Raw genomic sequence first — 22,228 nt, 5'->3', positions numbered from 1 at the left:
CATACTAAGAATTATTTCAAGGGACTTTGAAACAGTCTTTTTACTTCTCATCCCTAAGGGAACAAAAACACAAAGAATAACAAATATCAGATTCCGTTCGGTAAGCTTGTTAATAAAAACATTGGTAAGGATACTTTTAAACGGGAAAAAACACGTAAGTAATGAAGTGTATGTTAGGAGGGAATAAAATTTGCACTGTAAAAGTCACATAGACATCACATTTTAACATGGAAAAACCCCTTTCATGTCTAATTCTAAGTGGAAATATCAGTATAAACTCATGTTCATTTTTCTCTCCCTTAAAAAAAAAAAAGTCTTCCCTAAATCTGGCCACTGAAAAAGCCCAGAACAATTGCAAAGCCAGAAGCAACTAGCACCTCTAGGGTCCAGACTGTGGTCTCTAGAAGCACTTCCCCCAGCAAGAGAGCCAAGCGTCCCAGGACTGCAGCAAGAACTGGGACCTCTTATGCCTAAAAGCAACATGCCGTGGATTAGCGGGGTCCCGTTAAACTAACTTTGGGGCTTCCTGGTGCCTCAGTTGGTAAAGAATCTGCCTACAATGCAGGAGACCCCGGTTTGATTCCTGAGTGGGGAAGAACCCATGGAGAAGGAAACGGCAACCCACTCTAGTATTCTTGCCTAGAGAATTCCATGGACAGAGGAGCCTGGCAGGCTGCAGTCCATGGGGTCGCAAAAGAGTCGAACACGACTCAGCGACTAAACTACCACCATCAAAATGACACTGGAGCCAACGTGGAGGCCAAGCCCGTGGTCCCAGCGAGATATTTAAACATCAAAAAGAATAATGACTGCAGTGGATTGAAACACATCAAATGTGTATAAATCAGTGAGAATAAGATGGTACTGTGAAACAACCACAGCCCTCGTGGGGTGCCAACATGTTCTGAAAATTGAAAAATTTACAAGCTGAGCATCTATGCTTTTCCTCTGCAGACAGTCTTTTGATATTACCGGCTACGTAATAGGGAAAATTCTGTAGAGAAGAGTCGGAGCTGATACATGCAGAACAAGTGATAGGATTCGAACCGTCTCTGTCTGCAACTCCTAATGAGACAACAGATCCCAGCAGGGATTCCCAGCCACTGCTGAAAGAAGGAGGTGGCGCTGGCGGGGAGGCCTGGGCTAACGGCAGCTGAACACCCGGGCTCATCCTCACATCACGATGAGAGGAACAGCGGTCCTGGGGCCCTGAGGGTGGTGTGGTGGGAAGCCAATTTAGAGGGCAGAACCGAGACAGAGGGACACGTGAAATGCTGCTGGAGGAACTGCAAGCCCGTTCTCGTACATGGAAAATTCTGTGAGATAAATGACCCAGTTTCTTCCGTAAACAACCTGCAGGGAGCGGGAATGAAGGGGAACCACAGTCCAAAGGGCCAAACACAGCTGGATCGGGCTTTGAACAAGCCGACTGTGGGAAAGCATTTTGGAGAGGAGCGGAGGCTTTTTAAAGGCCCTCACCTGTCAGATTCTGCACTGAAGTGTCTATAAATAAACGGATATGCTCTGGGATTTCCTTTAATGAACTCAGTTGCCCTGCCACGCTATTCGCTGGGGTGAGGGGAATGGAAGGGATTGGGAGGCTGAGACAGGGTGTTCTCAGCAAAGCCCCTTGTTAAACTACTCGGTAGCCTGGAATGAGCCACAGTGGGGATATTTACACGACATGCATGTTAAGTTGCTTCAGTCGTGTCCGACTCTGCCGCCTCGGGGACTGCAGCCCGCCAGGCTTCTCTGTCCTTGGGGATTCTCCAGGCAAGGATACTGATGTGGGTTGCCATGTCCTTCTCCAGAGCTTCTTCTCTACCCAGGAACTGAAGCCAGAATCTCTGGCAGAGTCTTAACCACTGAGCTACCAGGGAAGCCCTTAATTCCCTGACCTGTGATCAAAGGCTCGCCCCTGCCCTGGCAGTGTGGAGTCTTAACCACTGGGCCACCAGGGAAGTCCCTTAAGAATTTTTTAATGTCAACAGCCTAAATATAAAAAGGGAGTTGTTTTTCAGTTTTGAAAGATGAAAAACTTTTGAAAATTGGCTGCAGACCGTTTGAATACACTTAGCACCACTGACCTGGACATTTAAAAACGGTGAAGATGGTGAGTTTTACATGACGTGTAATTTGATATTTTAAAGGAAAGGGATCGTTTGTGTTATAAAATGGAATATGGTTCAAAATTATGTTGCAGAAGAAAATTTAACGATAAAGCAAAATAAGGGTGAGCTGGTGAGGTGATAAAGGAGGTTACAAAACCGTACGCTCAGCCCAACTGCACTGGGGTCAATTTTTAAACACATGAGCTGGTTGCCTAGGCTTCCCAGGTGGCGCTAGTGGTAAAGAACCTGCCTCCCAGTGCAGGAGACGTCAGTGACGCCAGTTCAATCCCTGGATTGGGAAGATGCCCTGGAGGAGGGCAGGGCAACCCGCTCCAGTGTTCTCGCCTGGAGAAGCCCATGGACAGAGGAGCCTGGCGGGCTAGACTCCGTGGGGTCACAAAACACTGGACAGGACTGAAGCAACTGAGCAGGCAGGCACGTATGTGCACGAGCTATCCACCCAAGCTGCAAGTGTACTAGGATGAGCGCTCACGCAGAGGCTCACGAAAGCTTCGTAGCACCCCGAGAGTGAGGGTGTATGCTGCTAGCTTCCCCTCCTGCAGACGTGGGAAGTGCTGGCAGGGGCAGGGGTCCCCCTCGCCGTGCCCCAGCCCCTGCCTCCTGCCGGCCCTGGGGTGTTTGTTTTCCCTTTTAGAGCACTTGCTTAGCGTCCTAACCTGGGACAGACCCTGCGATGAGCTGGCTGAAGGTGGTGGCGTGTGTTGCAGGCTGTTGATGGAGAAGGGGGCGAATGACAGCCGGGACCGTGGTTATCACCGGGGGCATCTTGGCGACTGTGATTCTGCTCTGCATTATCGCGGTTCTGTGCTACTGCCGGCTCCAGGTACTCGGGGGCATGGCCGGGGGGAGGTCGGGTGGGGAGCCCAGAGCGGGGCCCTGCAGAGGGTGGGGTCCCCCACCAGGGCCAGGCCTCCGAGAAGGTGCAAGGCAGCCAGCCCTGCCCAGCCTCCGCGTGTGAGGGCTCAGTGGTAGCTTCCCAGACTCCCTGCAAGGCGAGGCTGCAGAGGTTTGGAGAGGGTGAGGGCCTTAGCCAACGTCACACAGCTACCAGGCGGGCACAGTGGTGAGCCCTCAGGCCGTGCCTCCCTGACCTGCCCACCCTCGATCGCTGTCCTGGGCCCTGTGTCTTCACGAGAGGAGAAGCCAGGTGTGCAGGGCAGGGCGGTGCAGCTCGGCCCTCTTGAGCTAGACTGGGGCCGGCTCTGCCGCCTGCAGGCTGCCTGAACCCTGGCACCCTGGGCCTCAGCGTCCCCACCTGCAGACGGGACTTGGTCCCTGCCCCTGCCACGTAGCTGCTGTGGGGCAAAATGAGTGAAAGTGAGTGAAAGTCGCTCAGTCGTGTCCGACTCTTTGCGACCCCATGGACTGTACGTCCCTGGGATCCTCCAGGCCGCAATACTCGAGTGGGTGGCCTTTCCCTTCTCCAGAGGATCGTCCCAACCCAGGTCTCCTGCGTGGCAGGCGGATTCTTTGGCAGCTGAGGCAGCAGAGAAGGGCTGAAATGAGAGAACCCCTCCTTTAGGGACACCAGGAGGCCGGGGCGCCTCCCCTGCATGGTCGAGACGGGGGCATGGGTGTATGACTCGGGGGCGCCGCGGGGCCCGGGGTGGGTGGGGAGCCGGGGGTCACGGTGGCCCTCTGCCCACAGTACTACTGCTGCAAGAAGGACGAGTCGGAGGAGGACGAGGAGGAGCCGGACTTCGCCGTGCACTCGAGCCTGCCGCCGCTGCACTCCAACCGGAACCTGGTGCTGAGCAACGGGCCCGCGCTCTGCCCAGCCGCCGCCTTCAGCCAGAGGTCCCCACCAGCCCGCGCCCTCTGCCGCAGCTGCTCCCGCTCCGAGCCGCCCGCCTTCTTCCTGCAGGAGCCGGAGGACGAGGGCGTCAGCAACGGGGGGGAGCGCGTGGCCTACAGGAGCATCAGCCAGGAGGACGTGGGGCCGCCGCCCGGGGGCTTTGGGGGGCTGCAGGCGCTCAACCCCAACCGCCTGTCGGCCATGCGAGAGGCCTTCTCCCGCAGCCGCAGCGTCAGCACTGACGTCTGAGCAGGCCCCCTGCCCCCAGCAGGGCCTGAGACCATGGTGGGAGGTCCCCGCCTGGCCCCGGGGCCCCAAACCCAGCGATCCGCTCATGCCTGTCATCACAGGCGCTCCGGGGCTCCCTGCAAGGGTCAGACCCAGTGAAGGCTGGTGGGGCCATCCCGGGCAGCGGCCGCGGGGCCTGGGTCTGCAGGGAGGCAGGTGTGATGCGGGCGCGGGTGGGGCCTCCAGGTGCCCCAGCTGCAGAGTGAGGCGGGGCTCCGGGGCGCGGACACCGAACTGCGGATGCCCGGGCTGCCGTCAGCAAGGGGCCGGGGGCCGGGGCCTCCGTCGCAGCTGCCTCTGCTGCTCGGCCTGGCCGCTCCCCTACATCCCTGGGTCTCGGTCTACCCACGTGTCTAAGGATGAGGTGGTGGCCGCCAGGCTTGGGGTCTTGCAGCTCAAGCCTTGGGGGCCAAGTCTCCTGTCTCCCCCCACCCCCAGACAGCCCGGCTTCCAGGGCAGCTGAGATCCTGCTTGAGCCCACCTCCCCACCAATGCCCGGAGAAAAGGGGGGTTTCTCGGGAGGTGCAGCCCCAACTGGCTTTTTGGTAAAAATGGAGTAGGGAAGAGGCCCTGTGCCAACCCTCCCGCTTCAGAAGTAAAACACGCAGCCCACTCCTCAGCCCTGACGTGGTCGGGCAGAGAAAGCCACGCACCAGAGGCAGAAAGACCCACTGACGCCCCATGGGACCTGAGACACGCCCTCAGGTCCCCAGGAGGACAGGCCCACACCCTCCCACCCTGCGGGTCTCAGGAGGACCTGGGAGCAAGGCCTCAGGCTGCCCTTCCCTGCGCCGGCCCCCCAGGTGAGAACAGCTGAGCTCAGCCCCCATCAGGCCCCCTAAGGCCTAGCAGCTCCTCCCTCCACCCAGTGAGAAAGCTGCCCCAAGCCCAGGGGTGCCTGCCGTGAGGGACCAGCCCCCCGTTCAGAGGCCCTGCCTCCTCTGCAGCCTGGGCCCCGGAACCTCCCTCCTCTCCTGGGCCCGCTCGCACGTGCTCTCTCTCTCTGCCTCTGGGCCCCGCCATGGAGCGCCCCCCAGCACCCCCGTAGGGCAGCCTCCATTTGCCCAAGAAAATGGACCAAGCTCCCCAGCCAAGCGGCCTTCCCAGAAGACAAGCTCTGGGGCCAGCGGCTTCCCCCCGGTGTGGGCACGACATCTCTCGCACTCTCTCGAAAGCGCTGCAGAGCTGTGATTCTGGACGTGAGCAGAGTTAGGAAGACTTAGTATTTGGGGCATTCTCGATTTTTTTTTTCCCCTCTTCTTCCCTTTGCCTCCTGCCTCAGTTTGGACTCGCTAATGGATTCATGCCCAAGCTTCCCGTTCCTTTGTCTAACCCCATGAGTTTCTGATGTATTGGCTAGGGGTGGGGGTGGGGGGGGAGGGAGGGGTGGGCGAAGGGTCCGGAGGTGGCACTTCCCGTGGCTGTTCTGTTTGGTCTCCTGTTTCCTTTCCTTGTCTCTGGCCTCTGCATAGATTCCTAGATCCATCTGACAGCATCAACCCGCACACACCCGTCCAAGCTCTCCCTCAGCTCCGCCGTGGAGACCGGGGGAGCTGCCTGCTCCCTGACACAATTGAGAGCCAATAAAACTCCTCTCCGACAACTCGCGTGCTGTCTTTGGTCCGCCTGGGACTCCAGGCCGACCCAGACCCCTCTCCTGAGCTTCCTGGGAGGGGCCACGTCCAGCCTAACCCAGACAGAGTGGGCCTCCCCTTCCCATCCAGCCCCAGGGGTCAAGGCTCTGCCCAGAGGGGCTGGTCCTGGCTGCAGCCGCATTGGGTTGTTTTACTGTCGGTCTTCCAAGATTGGAAACCACCGGCCTAGAAACCCTGAGCTCCTGGAGAGTGGGTGGGGGGTGAGGTGCTGTGGCGCCTGGGGCGAGTGACTGGCCTCTGTGGGCCTGGGTCTCACCATCCACACAATGGGCGGCAATAACACTGGATTCACGGGGCTGTTTGGAGGATTAGAGGCGGTGCTGGTGACGCTCTGGGCACAAAACCTGGCCCACGGGATGTGCACAGTAAGTGCCGGGGGGTGGGGAGTCATCGGGAGAGGAGGAGGGGCAAGGCGGGGAGTGACTGGGCGTGATGGTGGGGTGTGTCAGGGAGCCCTGCACCCCTGGATTGCCGTGATCCCACCTGCGCTGGAACCGAGCCGCTGACCTTGAGGGAGCCCACCCCACCGGCCTCCACCTTCACGGCCACACACCCAGCTGTGACGCTGTGCTAAACCCAGCGTCCACCCTGCTCTGATCCCGTTTGGGGGACAGAAGGCTCTGCATCCCAGCAAAGCAGCTCCCAGCCGCTCACATCCCCACTCCCTGTCCCTGACAGAGACACTCCCCGTGGCATCTGCACCCAGGGCCGGCTCGCTGCCCCTCAGTCGGTGGATAGCCAGACCCTCCTTCCTCCGCTGCAGCCAAACCAAATGCTTTCAGCATTGTAAACACCCACCCCTCTCCCTGGAGGCTTTAGAGTCACTCCTGAGGCTGGACCAGCCGAAACATCACCTCCTCTGGAAGCCCGCCGGTGTCTCGGCACCCGCCATTCCAGATGAAGAGGCTCGTCTACGAGGCCCACCAGCAGTAACGAAGACTGTTTCCTGAGCCCCCCACGTGGGCCCACACTGTGCCCCCCACCCTGCCTGCCTCGCCCCTTGTGTTCTTCCCAGCGCACCCCGAGGTGGAAGCTTCCCCGCGCCTCAGGCCCCGCGGATCCCAGGCTGGGGGCCCCGCAGCAGTCGGCAGGCACGAGATGCGCTCAGTCCTGACTCCAGCGCTTGAGTCCAAAGCCCCCTGAGCCGCCTCCCTGCAGGCACCCACTCACTTGTCACCTTCTGTCTGCTTTCCCCGAATGGCATTCCTCAGGAAGACACTGCAGTCCAGCCCCAGCCTGACCCAGACCCGGGCCCGGCCCCAGTCCCAGACCCGGACCAAGTCCTGGCCCCAGGCCCAGCCTGAGACCCAGACCCGGCCCCGGCCCCAGCCCCGGACCCGCACCCAGTCCCGGCCCCAGACCCAGCCTCAGACCCAGACCCGGCCCCAGCCCCAGCCCCAGCCCCGGACCTGGACCCGGTCCCAGCCCCAATCCCAGCCCAACCCAGACCCAGTCCCGGCCCCAGACCCAGCCTCAGAACCAGACCCAGACCCGGCCCCAGACCCAGCCTCAGACCCAGACCCAGACCTGGCCCCAGCCCCAGCCCCAGCCCCACACCCAGTCCCGGCCCCAGACCCAGCCTCAGACCCAGACCTGGCCCTGGCCACAGCCCCAGCCCCGGACCTGGACACAGTCCCGGCCCCAATCCCAGCCCAACCCAGACCCGGTCCTGGCCCCAGACCCAGCCTCAGAACCAGACCCGGCCCCAGCCCCGGACCCGCACCCAGTCCCGGCCCCAACCCCAGTCCTGGACCCGGTCCCAGCCTCAGAACCAGATCTAACCCTGGTCCCAGACCCAGTACTGGACCCGAGGCTGCATCAGACTTCCCCAGGACGGTGAGCCGGGAAGACATCCCGCCCCTCCTTGCAGAGCCCGGGACAGCCCACTACGCCGCCATAAATACAACCACTTTATTAACATACAGAGATTACTGACGGACGACAGCACGGCCCAGGGCCGTGAGAAAGATGCCCCTCCCGGGCGTAAAGTGCGGTGGGTCCTTCCATGCCAGGAGCTTCGGACGGGGAGGCGAGCGATGCCAAGTTGTGAGATTACGAGTGCCCCGCTGGGAGTCACCGGGAGGGTCGGGGCCTGAGGCGCCCCCTGCGGCCCCTGCCTGTCCCCTGGGCCTGCAGCCCCGCAGGGAGATGGGGCGCTCCCGGGCCTCTGGGGGGGCAGGGAGCCATCCTTGCAGCTCTGTCCCCGGGTGAGGGGGGCCGACGGGCGCACCGGGGGTGGGGGGCTCTCCTGCCCAGGGAGAGCAGGGGCTCAGTGTCACGTCTTCACAGCTGGGCGCCCTGCAGGAAGGGTGTCCGTGGAGGGGCTTCCGTGGCCCCAGGGATGCCGTGCTCGGCCTCTGAGGGGCGGCCGCCGGGCCTAGGAGTGGGGCGGCCGGCAGGAGCGGCAGCAGGCTTTGCTGTAGTACCAGTGGCCGCAGAGGTTCACCTTGATGGCCAGGGCGCAGTTGGTGCCCGGCTGGTCCTGGCAGCTGTCATCTGGGGAAAGGACCACAGCGCATCAGGGGGCCGTGGGGCGGTGTGGGGGGGAAGCGGCAGGACCCCCGCCCCGCCCCGTCTACCTCCTCTCCTGGAGCTCTCCCTCATACCCCTTGCCAGTGACGTCAGGACCCCACCGGTGATGTGAAGCACTCACAGGGAAGGTGGATACCCAGGGACAGGATTTGGAGGAGGCCCTGACCTCACCCCAGAGATCTGAACATCCCCAGGAGGCCCACCGCTCCCCTCCACTCAGTGGGTCCAAAATAGAGCTCATCGCTGGGCCCTGGTGCCCGCCCCCCAGAGCCTAGGACATGCTTGCATCTTCCAGGTACCCGAGCCAGACAGCCTGCTTCAGGCCCTTGCCACCCTGCCCCGGCGTGGCCAGCTCGAAGGTGCTCTGGATGAGTTTGTCCAGGCCCTGGTCCTCTGCCCCACCACCGCCTTCCCATCTTCTGAAGCCAGATGCTCTTTGCAAAAGGGTGGGTCTCGGCCTGGCTCCTGGGGGCCCCAGGCTCCAGTCAGATCTCACCTGCCGCCCTTCCCACCCGCAGTTCCCAGCTGCACTTGGCCCCTCCCGGAGAGAGACCTCGCTGCCTGCCCTGCCTTGGTCCCTCGGGCTCTGCCGCGGCCGCGGCCTCCTCACCTGGGGGCTCCGTGGGGCAGGGCTGCAGGTCGCAGGCCTGCCTGCCGACAGGCTTCACCAGCGGGTCGCAGCCCCGGACGACGTCGGTGCCCTGGTAGCACTTCACGTCGCGCATCCGCACGCCCACCCCGCACGTCTTGGTGCACTGAGCGGGGAGAGAGGCGTGACTACGACCCCCTGGCGGGGGGGCCGCCCAGCCTGGGGAGAGGTGGGACCCCCCTCCTCTCGCCAGGTTGCTGAGTCTCCGTGGACGCAGGACACACGGATGCTCAGAGGCTCGGCAACCAGGAGACGCTGCTGCCCCCCAACACCGCGGACTGCTCAGCTTCCCAGTGAGGGCGTGGGCACCCCCACCTCTCCCCCCGGGCAGGCCCTTGGGTTCCAGCCCTCCAGCGTCCTATGCTGCGGGAGGCTCAGGACACGGGGGCCACAGCCCAGGGAGAGGCTGGCTTCCCGCTCCAGTTAAGAGCTGGGGGCCAGTCAGCTGCATGTTCCAGAGCCAGCACCCCCACCCGCGGCTCCCCGTCCAGATGTTCCCCTCGGAAAACCCCGCCGAGCTGCCCAGAGCGCCAGGGCCATCTGCTGACCCCAGCTACCCCGCTGTCCTCCCACTGAGATCCTAAAGGCGATGGCTCCTCTGGCTCCCCCTGCTGTGGGTGACCCCATATCCCCCAGGCTCCGCTGGGACCCGCGCCCTCGGTCTGCAGAGGTTGGGGGGTGGGGTTCCAGTCCTGACCACCCCCCGCCGCCACCCACCGGTTCTATTCGCAGAGGCCCAGCTTGAGGGAATCAGCCCAGCCTGGGGGACCGAGCCAGACAACAATCAGCCTTTGGGGGGGATGCCCCAAGGTGCCCGCAGCCATCCCCCACCCCCTAGAGAGGACGCAACATCTGGCCTTTCCTGGCGCCCACTCCTCCACCCTTGGTGGACAGCTCAGAAGACACACTCTTACTAAGCCCCCGACCCAGGCAGAGGCAGCCACAGGGGGACAAAACCCCACCCCAGCCAGGGACAAGGACACAGAGGGCATCCTGCCCACGGTCTGGCCACTCCTCGCCCACCCACCATCATCAGGGTGACTGGTGCCCTCCCCCCGTACCCCAGGCTCCTGGGCGAAGACCCGTCTGGGCCTCCCCGTCTGCCCCCCCCCCGCCCCCGGAAGCTGTGCTTCCCCAGGTGGAGGGGGGCCTCGGGGTGGGGGCCAGTGATGCAGCCCAGGAGAGAGGAGGGTGCATGGGAACCAGTAAAAACCGCCACCGAGACGCGCCCCTGGGCTGTAGAGAGTGGAGAGGCCGTGCTCCACGCCACCCTCCAACCAGAGGTGGAGGAAGGAGCCCACAGGCCAGAGTCAGGCTGGCGGCTGCCACTGCTCCTGGCCCACGTCTGTCCGGGGCGCACCGTCCTCCCGTCCCCTCTGCCTCTCTGATTCTGTGTCCCTGCCTTAACTCTGGCTCACCACCCTCCCGGTGCCCACCGGCATCTGTCTGCCCCATGGTGGGTGTCAGGCACATGGGCTTTCAAGCGCGTGACTGAAAGGCTTCCAAAGGCAAGGCCGGAAGTGACCTGGGCCAAAAAAAGGGCCCCAGATGAGTGCAGCAGGGATCCCAGAGGTGAGATCCAGGAGGACTTCTTGGAGGAGGCAGCCCTCATGCTCACCAACGTGGACGAGCCGACAGTCTCTCCAGGGAGGGAAAGCCCTGATGGAGGCTGAGCCGGGGGATGTGAGGGGCACTCAGGGTGGGAGAGGAGGTCCTTCGGCAGGACCAGAGATCAGGCCTGGCCTCAGGAGGGCCAGCGGAGCGCTCACCTCCGACCAGGGGCTGGTGTACCACTTGAAGCAGGGCCTCTCAAAGCAGGTGCTCTCCTCGGGGGGCTTCTTGGCCAGGCCGCACTCGGGGCCGCTGCGCGTCTGCGGCTTCCCGTTGGCCAGCTCCACGCACAGGACCAGCCTCTTCTTCACGCCTCTGCCACAGGTGGTGTTGCACTGGGGTGGAAGGGCAGACAGGTTAGGGGTCAGGGGCCAGAGGTCAGGAAGACCAGAACACGGGGCCCCCAGCCATGCCCGTGAAAACGGCTCGGTCAACAGCAAGTGAGTAACAGCTAAGATCAATCACACACTGTCTGGGAACCTGCTGGTCGATAACCACATGGCCCCAAACAGATTTGATCAGAAACAGTTTAACAGAAAAACCATCTGTTGTGAAACAAAATGGTCAGTGGCCATTTGCCTGGTGATGAGTTAGCTGATAGCAATCTGCCTGGACCAAGTGGTTGAAAGCCATGTGGTTGAGAACCATGCATCTGGAAACGGCAAGCTGGTGACCTTGACGGGTCACCAGAGGTCATGAGAACAAGCGGGTGCACAGGGCCCACGGCCCAAGGGTGAGTACGGCCCAAGGACCCCCAACCCTGGGCTTCCGCCTCGGGAAAAGGGGGTCGTGGGAAACGGGTTGGCCCCGCACGCCTCACTGAACATTCGCTACTTAGATCTGGGAAGATTTAAGTGGTTTTCTTACCTTCTTTGGTTTTTTTCTATTTCAAGTTAATGTTCACTGGATTGTGGCATCATAATTTCCAATTAATTTCTCATTTGGCCAACCTGTCATTCTGGCCACCTGGCTCTCAGCCAGTTAAAGGCTCTCCCAGACGGAGGGGCCCTGCTCGCCGGGCAGGGGTCACTCACCCGCTCCCAGTCCTGGGCCAGCCAGTGGGCGGGGCAGTTCTTGTCCCCGCAAGGGTGGATGGCCAGGGGCTTGGTCTCCATCTGGCACTGAGACTCGGGCACGACCCGTCCGTCGCTGGTCTTGCAGTACACGTGTCTGATCATGCGGCCCTGCCCGCAGCTGCCACTGCACTGCAGGGCACACCCAGGGGGTCAGAGGCAGAGCCCCCTCCCAGGGCCCCCGACCTCCTTCCCCAGAGAGAAGAGCGGGAGGGGAGGGGAAGGGTTGCCACGGTAACTGCTTTAAATACCATGTTCTGTTCTAATTACAGAAAGATGACAGGCTCGATTAAAAACACACCTAAAACCCCAGAAGAGTCCCCCGCGCACCCAGCACTCAGAGGGGAGCCCAGTGGGCATCTGAGCGTATCACCCAGGTGGGAGAAGAGAGAGGCAGGCAGGGTATCACCCAGGTGGGAGAAGAGAGAGGCAGGCAGGGTATCACCCAGGTGGGAGAAGAGAGAGGCAGGCAGGGTATCACCCAGGTGGGAGAAGAGAGAGGCAGGCAGGGAGCTTAGAACGGGGGCACAGCAATGGGACCGCTTGTGTTGGTTCAATGTTCTGATCCCCCGTGATCGCACGGGTCAGCCCCTGAGCACCCGGCCCTCACCGGCCCCCAGTCGGAGACGGTCCACTGGCGGTCACAAGGGGGGCCCGTGCAGTCCTTCTCCCCCACAGGCCTGGTGCTGGGGTCGCACAGCTTCTCGTCCTCCGAGCAGCGGATGTCCCGGGTCACCACGCTTCGCTCCCCACACTTGGCCGTGCACTGCGGGGAGACGGCGGAAGGGCGGGCTCGCGGCTGCCCTAGCTGCACGCAGACCCCGGCCCGGCTCCCACCCGGGTCAGTGCCCACCCGGCCCACGGCCCCCACCCGGCCTACAACCCACAGCCCCCAGCCAGCCCACGGCCCCCACCCGGCCCATGGCCCCCACTCGGCCCACGGTCCCCATCCAGCCCACAGCCCATGGCCCCCACCCGGCCCATGGGCCCCACCCGGCCCATGGCCCCCACCCAGCCCGGCGCCCACCGGCCCGCAGCACCCACCCGGCCCGCTCAGCACCCACCTCAGACCACTGGGACATCTCCCACTGCGGCCCACAGGCCGGGCCCCGGCAGGTCTTGCGCTCCTCGGGCCGCACGGCCTCGGCGGCCTCGCAGAGGTCGCTGTAGACGGAGCTGTCGAAGCCGGGCGAGAGCATCTTCCAGCAGCGCACGACGCGGAACTGGAAGCCCTCGCCGCAGGTGCGTGAGCACTCGCTCCAGCTGCTGGTCTCCCACCTGCCTCGGGAGGGCGCGGCCATCAGCGACCCCCACCCGCTCCCAGCCACGACCCCACGTGGCTCCCCCAGCCAGAGTGCCTTCTACTCCTGCCACCTCCACCTTGGGGTCCTGCCTCAGTGTCCTGAGGCACCCAGCCCCACTGAAGGGAAGAGGGGACCCCCACGACTGCACACCCAGCTTCTCGGAAAGGAGCAGACACATGGAGCAGAGGCCTGGATGGAGCAGAGACCCCGGGACGGAGCAGAGACCCCAGGACGGAGCAGAGACCCCGGGACGGACAAGAGATCCCAGGACAGACAAGAGATCCCAGGACGGACAAGAGATCCCAGGATGGAGCAGAGACCCCAGTACGGAGAAGAGACCCCAGGACAGAGCAGAGACCCCAGGATGGACAAGAGACCCCAGGATGGACAAGAGACCCCAGGACGGACGGACGAACAAGAGACCCCGGGACGGAGCAGAGACCCCGGGACGGACAAGAGATCCCAGGACAGAGCAGAGACCCCAGGACGGACAAGAGACCCCAGGATGGACAAGAGATCCCAGGATGGAGCAGAGACCCCAGGACAGAGCAGAGACCCCAGGACAGAGCAGCCCCCTGGACACGGCCTGGCAGAGCCCCAGCTCACCCGCCCCCAGCACACACCCTGTCCGGGGCCTGGGTGGCAGGTACCTGGGCTGGCACTCCCTGCCTGCGCAGAACTCCTGGACGGGCTCGGGCCGGGTCAGGGCGTCGCAATAGCTGTCGTCCACCTCGATGCCGTCGTAGCGGACACACATGGCGTAGGTCGACAGGACCCCTGGGTTCAGGACAAGGGAAGGGCGCCTGAGCCCACTGTGAGCACCAGGAGGCTGGCAGGCGGGCCCCGGGGCCGTGGGCGAGTCACCCGGCCTCTCAGCACTTCCTGGTTTCAGTCCAGGACAGCGACAGTTAAGCTGACCGGACTGTGGGCGGGTCCCAGCAAGGCCGGGTCTGTGCATCTGAGCTCCCGCCCCGCCTGGGCCCAAGCGCCTGAACTCCTATCTCTGCACAGCCTACCCTGCCCAGGCTGGGGACCCAGGGTCACACCACAAACCCTGAGCTGAAACGAGGCGGTGATGTGTTGGCTGCTTCGGGTGCGTCCAACTCTGCGACTCCATGGACTGTACCCCGCCAGGCTCCTCTGCCCATGGGATTTTCCAGGCAAGAGTACTTGGGAGTGGGTAACCAGTCCCTTCTCCAGGGGATCTTCCTGATCCAAGGATTGAACACAGGTCTTTTGTACTGCAGGCAGATTATTTACCATCTGAGCCACCAGGGAGGCCAAGAAGTCACAGTCGCTGGGGTTTTAGTGAACTCAGAACGGCCCTCACAGAGGCGCAGAGGCAAACACAGCCAGGTGTCACTCATGTTCATCCACTCAGTGACTATTGTGGGTGGGTAGACGGATGGATGGATAAGTGGATGGACAGGTTGGTGGTGGACGGATGGATGGGTGGATGAACGGGTAAGTTGGTGGGTGCGTGGGGAAGTATATCTGGATGATGGATGGATGGATGGATGGATGGGTAGGTTGATGAGTGGATGGATGGATGGGTGGATGGACGGATAGACGAGTGGATGGATGGATAGGTAGGTTGGTGGATAGGTGGGGAAGTATGGATGGGTGGTGGATGCATGGATGCATAATCTAACCATTCCAGCCCTTTCCAGACTCCTCAGATATTACATTCGACCTTCAGGTCCTCCGTGCCCTCCCGTGGCATGCCCCAGTCCTTATTGAGCTCCCTCTCAAACTTTCTTTTATCATTTTTGTGATTAAATATCTCGGGCTCCCCGAGAGCTCAGTTGGTAAAGAATCCGCCTGCAATGCGGGAGACCCCTGTTCAATTCCTGGGTTGGGAAGATCCACTGGAGAAGGGAAAGGCTGCCCACTCCAGTATTCTGGCCTGGAGAATTCCATGGACTAAGTCCATGGGGTCGCAAAGAGTCAGACACAGCTGAGCGACTTTCACTTCACTTCACTGTATAAATCCCATGGGGGGACCGTATGTAAAGGGCCAGCCCTCAACTAAAATTATTCATTCCTTGACCACCACCTCCACCCTCTGCTTCTCTGCTCTTCCTGCCCTGCGCCCCCGTGCCAGGCACCAGGCTGACACAGGGGCCAAACTCGCTCCACAGTGCGGGGTTTCCTCCCTGCCGAGGAGCCAGGGTGACTCGGGGGAGTGTGAGCACGGGTGCTGTCAGGGGCTGGGGTTGTCGTTATTACCGGCGCATGTGTGCCAAGGGGCAGGGACCCAGCCTTGCTGGATGACTTCCCCTGGGGGTTGCCCTGCCCCATAAACCAAGAGCGCCCGCCGACTCACGCTCCCTGCCCAGGGGCGCGTGTCTGAGAGCCGGCAGCTCCTGCCTCTCCAAGCCCCAGCCTTGGATGGAATGAAAACAGCCTGGGAGGCGGCCCACACAGGGGTTTTTTCTTTTTTCCGTGAGGGACGAGCCAGGTTGCAATCACGGCTTCCCCTCTGCCAGCGCCGGGCTGTGTCGCCTTTAGCCGTCGCTGAGCAGGGGAATGGCTTCCTGGCCAGGCCTGCTCAGAATGTTCCAGAGACACCAGTTCTGGGGCCCAGCGAGGTCCAAGTCTGGGGACTCCCAGCCCCTCAGCAAGTGTCTGCTTGTTCTCGCCTCGTCATCAGGGAAACAACAGGTCCTGATCAGGGGCGACGGGGCTGCTGGTCCCAGCGCCGTTGCCGGCTAGGGGTGACGTGAGGGCGGTCAGACTCTCCAGGCCTCCACTTGCCACTCGCCCTCTCCCAGGAACCCCTCACGTGGGACGGGAGGCACAGCTCTGCTCTTCTGGACACCCACCTCACGGCATCAGTCCTGAGTGCGGGGCTTCTCAAACCTTCTTACCGAGCCCTTCCTCTAAAGGAAAGAAGCAGGAAGCCCCAATGCCGGACTGGATGGGCCTCTTTTGCCCGCAAGGCCAGGGGTCTCAGAGCCCGTCCACTCCACTCCCCTTGCTCTGGGCCAGGGCAGGTGTTGAGAATCATCGGGAATCATCCCGTGTGACTCAAGCAAAGGGTCCAAACCGATCCACCTGCCTTTCTCCCGCTCTCAAGAGCATCTTTAAGGAGAAGAAAGAATGCTTTCTGCTATGGCCTCTCCGGCCGGGGCTCAGGACACAGGAGACTTGCTGATCACCAGTGACGTTTGCACAGGCCCCGGAGGCCACAGAAGGTTTCTAAACCACCGCCCTCCAGAGCTGGCCTGGGGTTGGCGCCCCGACAAGTGGGATTTCAAGAGGAGCCCGCCACAGGGTGTGCAGAGGTGAGCCATCCTGCGGGGACCCCAGCTCACCACTTCTGTGGAGTGCCGCCTAGACCCCATTTGGTGCCTCTGCGGCGACGGGGAACCCACTCTGAGTCGGGACCGCTCACTCCAGTCCCAGACGGGCTCGTCTGAAGGAGAGAGCGTCCTTTCAGCAGAGCCAACACCTGTCTTCCTCACTTCCTTTCTTCTTGCATCCTACTTTGCACCTCAGACCGCCCAGGGCGGGCCAGCCCATCCCCTGCCCAGCACTCTGTGGGCATCGAGACACGGTGTGGTTACCTCCTGGGGATTGCCTTCTGCCCAGGGCCAGGCTCAGCCGCTCGCCACCGAGGCGGCTCCGTCCAGGAGGGATCTCAAGCCTTGTCACTTCCCGGGCAGGGACGTGTCCAAGGGGAACAGCAGACGCTCCCCATCACATGTGCTGTGGCCCCCTCGGCACACGTGGAGTCCGACAGATAAGGTCGGGGCTCCCGATTCAGAATGGGACCCTGCCCTTTGGGAGCAGGCTCTCAAAGCGGGCTCCTCCAACGCCCGCGCCCCAACACTCAACCCCGACTTCACTGCCCAGACCAGCGCTGTGGCTGCTCCAGGGCCCGTTGGTGGCACGCAGCAGAGGCAGCAGCAGCAGTCCGGCTGACGGTGCCCCGCTGTCAAGCTTTGACCCTGATTGCTTCTTTTTCCTTTCCCATCTACCCCTATAACCACGTTTGGATAGGTGGCCATCCCACTTACAGGGAGAGAGGAGAGACTCAGAAATTAAGAGCATGGGATGTGGACGACCAAATAGTTCATCCCAAGAGCTCCCCACACCCCCACAAAGCCCTCCTCGAACCCTCCAGAATGTCAGGGGGCAATCTCAGCCTGTCATCTGCCCTGCTCAGGGGAGGAAGGACGGCACAGTGGGAACAGGCCTGGCTTCCCACCCGAGACAGAGAGCCGGTGGCACCCCCAGTGCCCCACAGAGCCTCCTCCCCAGCTTCCTCCTCAGCCACATCTCCTGAGATGCTGCACCCCCAAGACCCCCAGCTGCCCAGGGCCCGGTCAGCTGCTTGCTTCTTCTGCCACACTGGCCAGAGCGTGCAGGGGCTCCCAGAGCTCTGGGCAGCTGCGGTGGGAGGGCAGGGGCAGGGGCAGGGCCCTGCACGTTTTGAGCAGCAGCAAGCCCAGTCTTGCCCAAACACCAAGTCCCAGGTACAGACAAGGCAGCACCCGGGGTCTCCCTGCATTTGCCGCAGGCCGGCACCTGGGTCTGACATCCAGCCTTACAGGGAGGGGACCACGGCTGGTGGCAGGGGGGTCCCAGCCTCTGGGCTGCAAGCCAGCGTCTTGGTGCAGCGGTAACCGGCCAGGTGAGCAGACAGACATCGGCTCAAGCCCTGGCCTGACGGGCCTCCGATACCCCTGCTGTTTCCTCCCCAGACGAGGCCCTGGAATCTGGAGTCTCCTCTGTCCCAGTCCACACTGGCCTACCTTCCCCTTCTCCTCACCACCTGAGCTTTCCTACGTTTTAACCAAGAGGAGGCTTTTCCTAACAGTGTACTAAATGCAGAAAGATGGACGAGGGAGCCTGGGGGCTGCTGACTGACCTCCACCCGGCTGGACCCTTACATGGTCCAGCACGAGGACACCCAGGCTGCCACTGCGTCCCACCGCATCCCGTGGGCCGGGAAACCGCTAGACGAGCTCACCACGGGCAGTTCAGGGCTACAAGCCAGGGGACGGGGCCCGACGCTCAGACACGTGCCCGCCGTGGAGGTGGGCTTGGCGCGCGCCCCTCGGCCCGTCTTGGGTACCTGTGGCGCAGGTGGAGCTGCAGGGCTCGTGCGACGAGAGCTTCCACCGGTACATGTCCGCGGGGCTCACGCCTTGCTTGCGGGACTTGGGCCTGGTCCTGAAAGCAGGTAAGCAGAGAAGGGGGTGAGTTCCGTGGAAGCACATGTTCTCATCACTGGGGCGGGGGGCGCAGTTGTGTGTACCTGTCCTGAGCCCCTCCTCCGGGCAGAAGGGCAGAGTCTTGCTGCCCTTCAGGGGCCCCAGTGCCCACTGTCTAGAAGGAGCGCCCCTGGGGTGGCAGGGCTAGGAGGGAGGGGAGCTGGCATTTTCCATCTCAACAGCTGGCTGAGCACACAGCCCTGCAGCTGTTGGCGCCCCTTCGGGGACCCTGGGGGGTAGGTAGGTGAAGAGCTTGGGGCTCCCCGCCATCATAGTCGCCCCTTCCATACCCACAGGCCTCTCACCGTCCCTCCGGCCCCACAAGAGCATGCCTATGACTCCTCCCTCATCCCTGGGAAGGGACCTCAGAGGCACCCGGTGTGCGTAGAAGGCACCCGAATCCTCTCCTGCAGACTTCCCCATCTGGGATTCTGACTGAATGGGGGCCCCCTGGCCACCAGGCCTCCAGGGATCAAAACAGACCAGCCCTGGGAGCAGACAGGGGAGGGCCGCGTCCCCTGCAGACGCCTCTGCCCAGGTCTGTGAGGGCTGCTGAGCAGGGAGCGCCGGGCTGGGTCCCCGCCAGGACCGGGCTGGGATTCTTGGCCGGAACTCAGGCGGCCCGGCCAACTATTGTTAGGACTGTTTGCTCCTTTGAACCAGTTGGTGTGCTAGGCCCAACCTCGGGATCCAATGTGCCGGCTCGTTGTGGTCTCAGCAGGAGCCGAGAGAGGTGGCAGAGACATCTCCCTGAGCCCAGCATCTGCCCTGAGAGGCAGCCGCCCCCGGAGCCAGCCAGGGGGCGTGGGGCGATGGGCCTATCGCCCAGCCCTGCTTCACTTCCCATCCAGAGGGGCTGACGGAAGGCCACCTGAAGCCGAGACCCTTGCACAGGGCACACCCACAGGTCCTTTTTTGGGACCTTCTGTCAGCCCGGAGGTCAGGCTTCAAGGAGGGTTTGCAGGGCACACGTTCTTAAAGGCTTTCCGGGGACTTCCATGGTGGTCCAGCAGTTACATACACTTCACCTTCCAATGCAGAGGTTAAGGGTTTGATCCCTGGTCGGGGAGCTAAGATTCCACATGCTTCGTGGCCAAAATACCAAAAATCCATTAAAAACAGAACCAATATTGTAACAAATTCAGTAAACACTTTTAAAAAATGGTCCAGAGCAACAACAATAACAAGCAAAAATAAATAAATAAAAACCTTTAAAACTAAACAAATAAATAGAAGGCTTTCCAGTCAATTCTGTGATAGAGACCTCGGTTTGGATTCGACTGGGAGTTTACTATTTGCCTTCCGACTTCTGGAATTTCACAGGAACAGCTCTTACGCTGCACTTGTGGCCTTGAAGGCACGTCCTGCTCTGAGAACCAGGAAATAATCTACCCACGGATGGACATTAAGTCATGAATTCACTGATGTGGTTCCATGAGCCCAGGAAGGAGGCGAGGCGATGGCGTGGAAAGCCTATGAGAGTCCGTCGCTGGGTCACGGCCGCCGAGACTCCTCACCGGGTGGCCTCACCCTCCCCCCGTCCGAGCCTGCCCCGGCCTTGCCACACATACGGGGGAAATCAGAAGGCCCTCCCCTATTCTCCTGAAAAGTGAGGGGGCCCTTTCAGATGGGCCCCCCACCCATCCGAGACCAGGCATCTCTGAACAAAGGGCCCGCGGTGCCTCCTTGAGGAATGAGAGCCGGATGCCCCGCACAGCACAGTGACCCCCGCCCTCCTGTCAACAGCTTCCAAATCTCCCCAAGAACAAACAAGGACCAAGGGATTCAGCCCCCGCCCCGCCCCCCCCACCCGTGGAGGAGCCGCGCCATCTTTATCTAATTACACACTCCTGGGCCAGCAGGCAGCGTGACTCATGGTGGAGAGACAGCAAGCTGTTCAAAATAACCCTCTGGGTTTTCAGCACCAAAGGTCTTTCTGGTGGGGCTGCCCGCCCCAGCTCGCACCAGCGCAGCGCAGGGGGGCCCTCCTGCTCAAAACGCATTTTTGCAGAGCGATGCGATGCCTAAAACACTCTGCTCTCTGGGGAGAAGAGCACCCGGGAAATCCCTGGACCAACAGCCCTTCACCGCCTCTGTCTCGAGGGAAGCTAGCGCCCGCTGATTGCCAGGCTGGGCCGGGCATCGCGCAGGGACACGCCAAGTCCTTCATCTGGAACTTTCCCTGGATGGCCTGGATGGTTCCTAAGAGACTCGGAAAGAGCTTTGCTTCCCCACCCCGACCCAGGCTGCGAGAGAGACCCCGGGTCTGCGTCCCAGCCCTGGCGTCTGGAGTCAGGTCTCCCCTGGTTGTTCGAGGCGGTTCCGAGAAGGTGAAAATGACCTTGCTCTCTGGGCCGCGCCTGGATTGTGCCCTCCCTGAGCAGACGAGACTTCCTGTGTTTGGACAACTCGCCGCGGCGGGGCTATTTTGGCCTGGTGGTTTCCCCCGCCGCCTCCTCAGCCCTTTATCTCCAAAGACCATCTTTGGTCTCTGTCAGCGGTGTCCTTTGAAGCCGCTGGCGGGCAGCGGCCCCATCTCACCCCGTTGGGGCTTTCTGAGCCCTTATGGTCATTGTGTTGGTTCCTGCATCCCAGACATTCCCCTAAGGGCCCAGGGGTGGGGGCGGGAACCCACGGGACCAGATGGGAGAGACTCTTTAAAATGTGACTTAAGGACCCGAGAGCCGCTACCGTGACCCGGCCTGGGGACCCTGGGACGCCTGAGCTGATGGCCCTGACGAGCCCCCAACATGCCCCTCACTCAGGGACAGGGCACTGAGGATTACCGGTGTGTCCCAGGCCCGTGGGACTCAGGGGTGTGTGTGTGTGTGTGTGTGTGTGTCTGTGTGTGTGTGTGTGTGTGTCCCAGTCTCATGGGACTCAGGGGTGTGTGTGTGTATCTGTGTGTGTGTGCGTGTGTATGTGTGTGCGCGCGCGCGTGCGTGTATAGGGGGGCCAAGCTAGGATGGTGACCCAGATCTCCACTGCACTTTCCGGGCCTCTAGCCGCATTAAACAGCAGCCTGTATGCCACCTCCGTAAACCCATTCAGGCAGGGACCGACCACCAGAGAGCTGGCCATCCTCACACCCATGCTCCCAGGAGGGCCCGTCCCCCAGCCCTGGCTCAGTTCCTGACCCTTCCTCTTTCCTGGTTCCTGGCTCGGTACCCTGGATAGAATTCAGTCCTCTGGACACCCCTGAGGCTGAGAAGAGCCCCCCAGGCTCACAGAATAACTAATTAGCCCCAGGTTACACAGGCAAGTGCAGCTGATTCTGAATCCCGCTCTCATACTCAGAGCCTCCAGCCGCTGGGTCCCACACATCCCTGAGGCCCACTCTGCGAGGTTCTGGACCCATGTCGGGCCAGCAGATGGCCTCCACGGGCCCTGGGAGAGGAAGCACAGCCTCAGGGACTCCGGACCTCCCACTCTGTCCGCATTTGCTAAGTCTCCCCCTCAGAAGGGCCAGGATGTGCCAGGGAGTCTCACGGGGTCCCAGAAAAAAACACCTTGAGAATGGGGCCAGAGGGGCACCTCCTGTGGGCTCAGGGGCCCAGCGCCCCTGCTCTTGTCCTCTGGGGATGAGTCGCCTCCAACTGTGCCACCTTGAGAGTGAACCCCAAATATTCCATCAAACTCAGTTCCCTAAGGATGCCCACCTCTGCACCCCCAGCCCTGGCTAGGGTTCCGCTGGATTCGTGTCTAAAGCCAAGGGGTTTAGGCGGAGCCACAGAAAAAAGGACGAAACAAAACCCGGTGGTCTTGTTCCGCCTCCAGGCCCTGCCCGCACTGGGGTCTGCTGGCCTCCTCCGTCTGTTTAAACAGCCTCACTGCCCTGCAAGCCTCTGGACGACAGGGGCCTAGTCACCAGGATTGTCCTCTTGTAGGGACAGTGACAGCAGCAGGTCTGGAGCCACCCAGCTCCCAGCTGGCCCCAACACCGGGAGGCTCCTGGCCTCAGACTCCT

The 22,228-nt window shown here is 61.8% G+C and overlaps 3 protein-coding genes across 3 annotated transcripts in view; 2 read left to right on the top strand and 1 right to left on the bottom strand.

Moving 5' to 3' along the window:
- The first annotated feature begins 2,843 nt into the window (after positions 1–2,843).
- Positions 2,844–5,818, top strand: FAM163B (family with sequence similarity 163 member B). Its single transcript, XM_040225626.1, has 2 exons — positions 2,844–2,955; positions 3,781–5,818. The coding sequence occupies exons 1-2, from the start codon at positions 2,863–2,865 to the stop codon at positions 4,174–4,176; spliced, it is 489 nt and encodes a 162-aa protein (XP_040081560.1). The 5' UTR covers positions 2,844–2,862; the 3' UTR covers positions 4,177–5,818.
- A 1,249-nt stretch (positions 5,819–7,067) lies between these two features.
- On the top strand, positions 7,068–7,805 carry LOC120852325 (protein TsetseEP-like). Its single transcript, XM_040225743.1, has one exon. The coding sequence runs from the start codon at positions 7,068–7,070 to the stop codon at positions 7,803–7,805; it is 738 nt and encodes a 245-aa protein (XP_040081677.1).
- ADAMTSL2 (ADAMTS like 2) overlaps positions 7,768–22,228 on the bottom strand; it is a 31,878-nt gene continuing 17,417 nt past the window's right edge. The window contains exons 11-18 of the mRNA XM_040225560.1: positions 18,123–18,220; positions 13,690–13,816; positions 12,800–13,013; positions 12,346–12,501; positions 11,697–11,867; positions 10,821–10,997; positions 9,013–9,157; positions 7,768–8,366 (exon numbers count right to left, since the gene is read on the bottom strand). Coding sequence (XP_040081494.1) covers positions 8,248–8,366; positions 9,013–9,157; positions 10,821–10,997; positions 11,697–11,867; positions 12,346–12,501; positions 12,800–13,013; positions 13,690–13,816; positions 18,123–18,220 — 1,207 coding nt within the window. The 3' untranslated portion in view covers positions 7,768–8,247. The remainder of the gene's footprint in view (positions 8,367–9,012; positions 9,158–10,820; positions 10,998–11,696; positions 11,868–12,345; positions 12,502–12,799; positions 13,014–13,689; positions 13,817–18,122; positions 18,221–22,228) is intronic.

This window comes from Oryx dammah, unplaced genomic scaffold (genome assembly GCF_014754425.2).
Source record: "Oryx dammah isolate SB20612 unplaced genomic scaffold, SCBI_Odam_1.1 HiC_scaffold_25, whole genome shotgun sequence".
Taxonomy (NCBI): domain Eukaryota; kingdom Metazoa; phylum Chordata; class Mammalia; order Artiodactyla; family Bovidae; genus Oryx; species Oryx dammah.
This window is presented reverse-complemented; position numbering and strand designations above follow the sequence as displayed.

Coding starts and splice junctions, on each gene's coding strand:
- FAM163B (XM_040225626.1), top strand. CDS start 2,863: ATGACAGCCGGGACCGTGGTTATCACCGGGGGCATCTTGGCGACTGTG. Junction 2,956..3,780: donor TGTGCTACTGCCGGCTCCAG/GTACTCGGGGGC, acceptor CTCTGCCCACAG/TACTACTGCTGCAAGAAGGA.
- LOC120852325 (XM_040225743.1), top strand. CDS start 7,068: ATGGCATTCCTCAGGAAGACACTGCAGTCCAGCCCCAGCCTGACCCAG.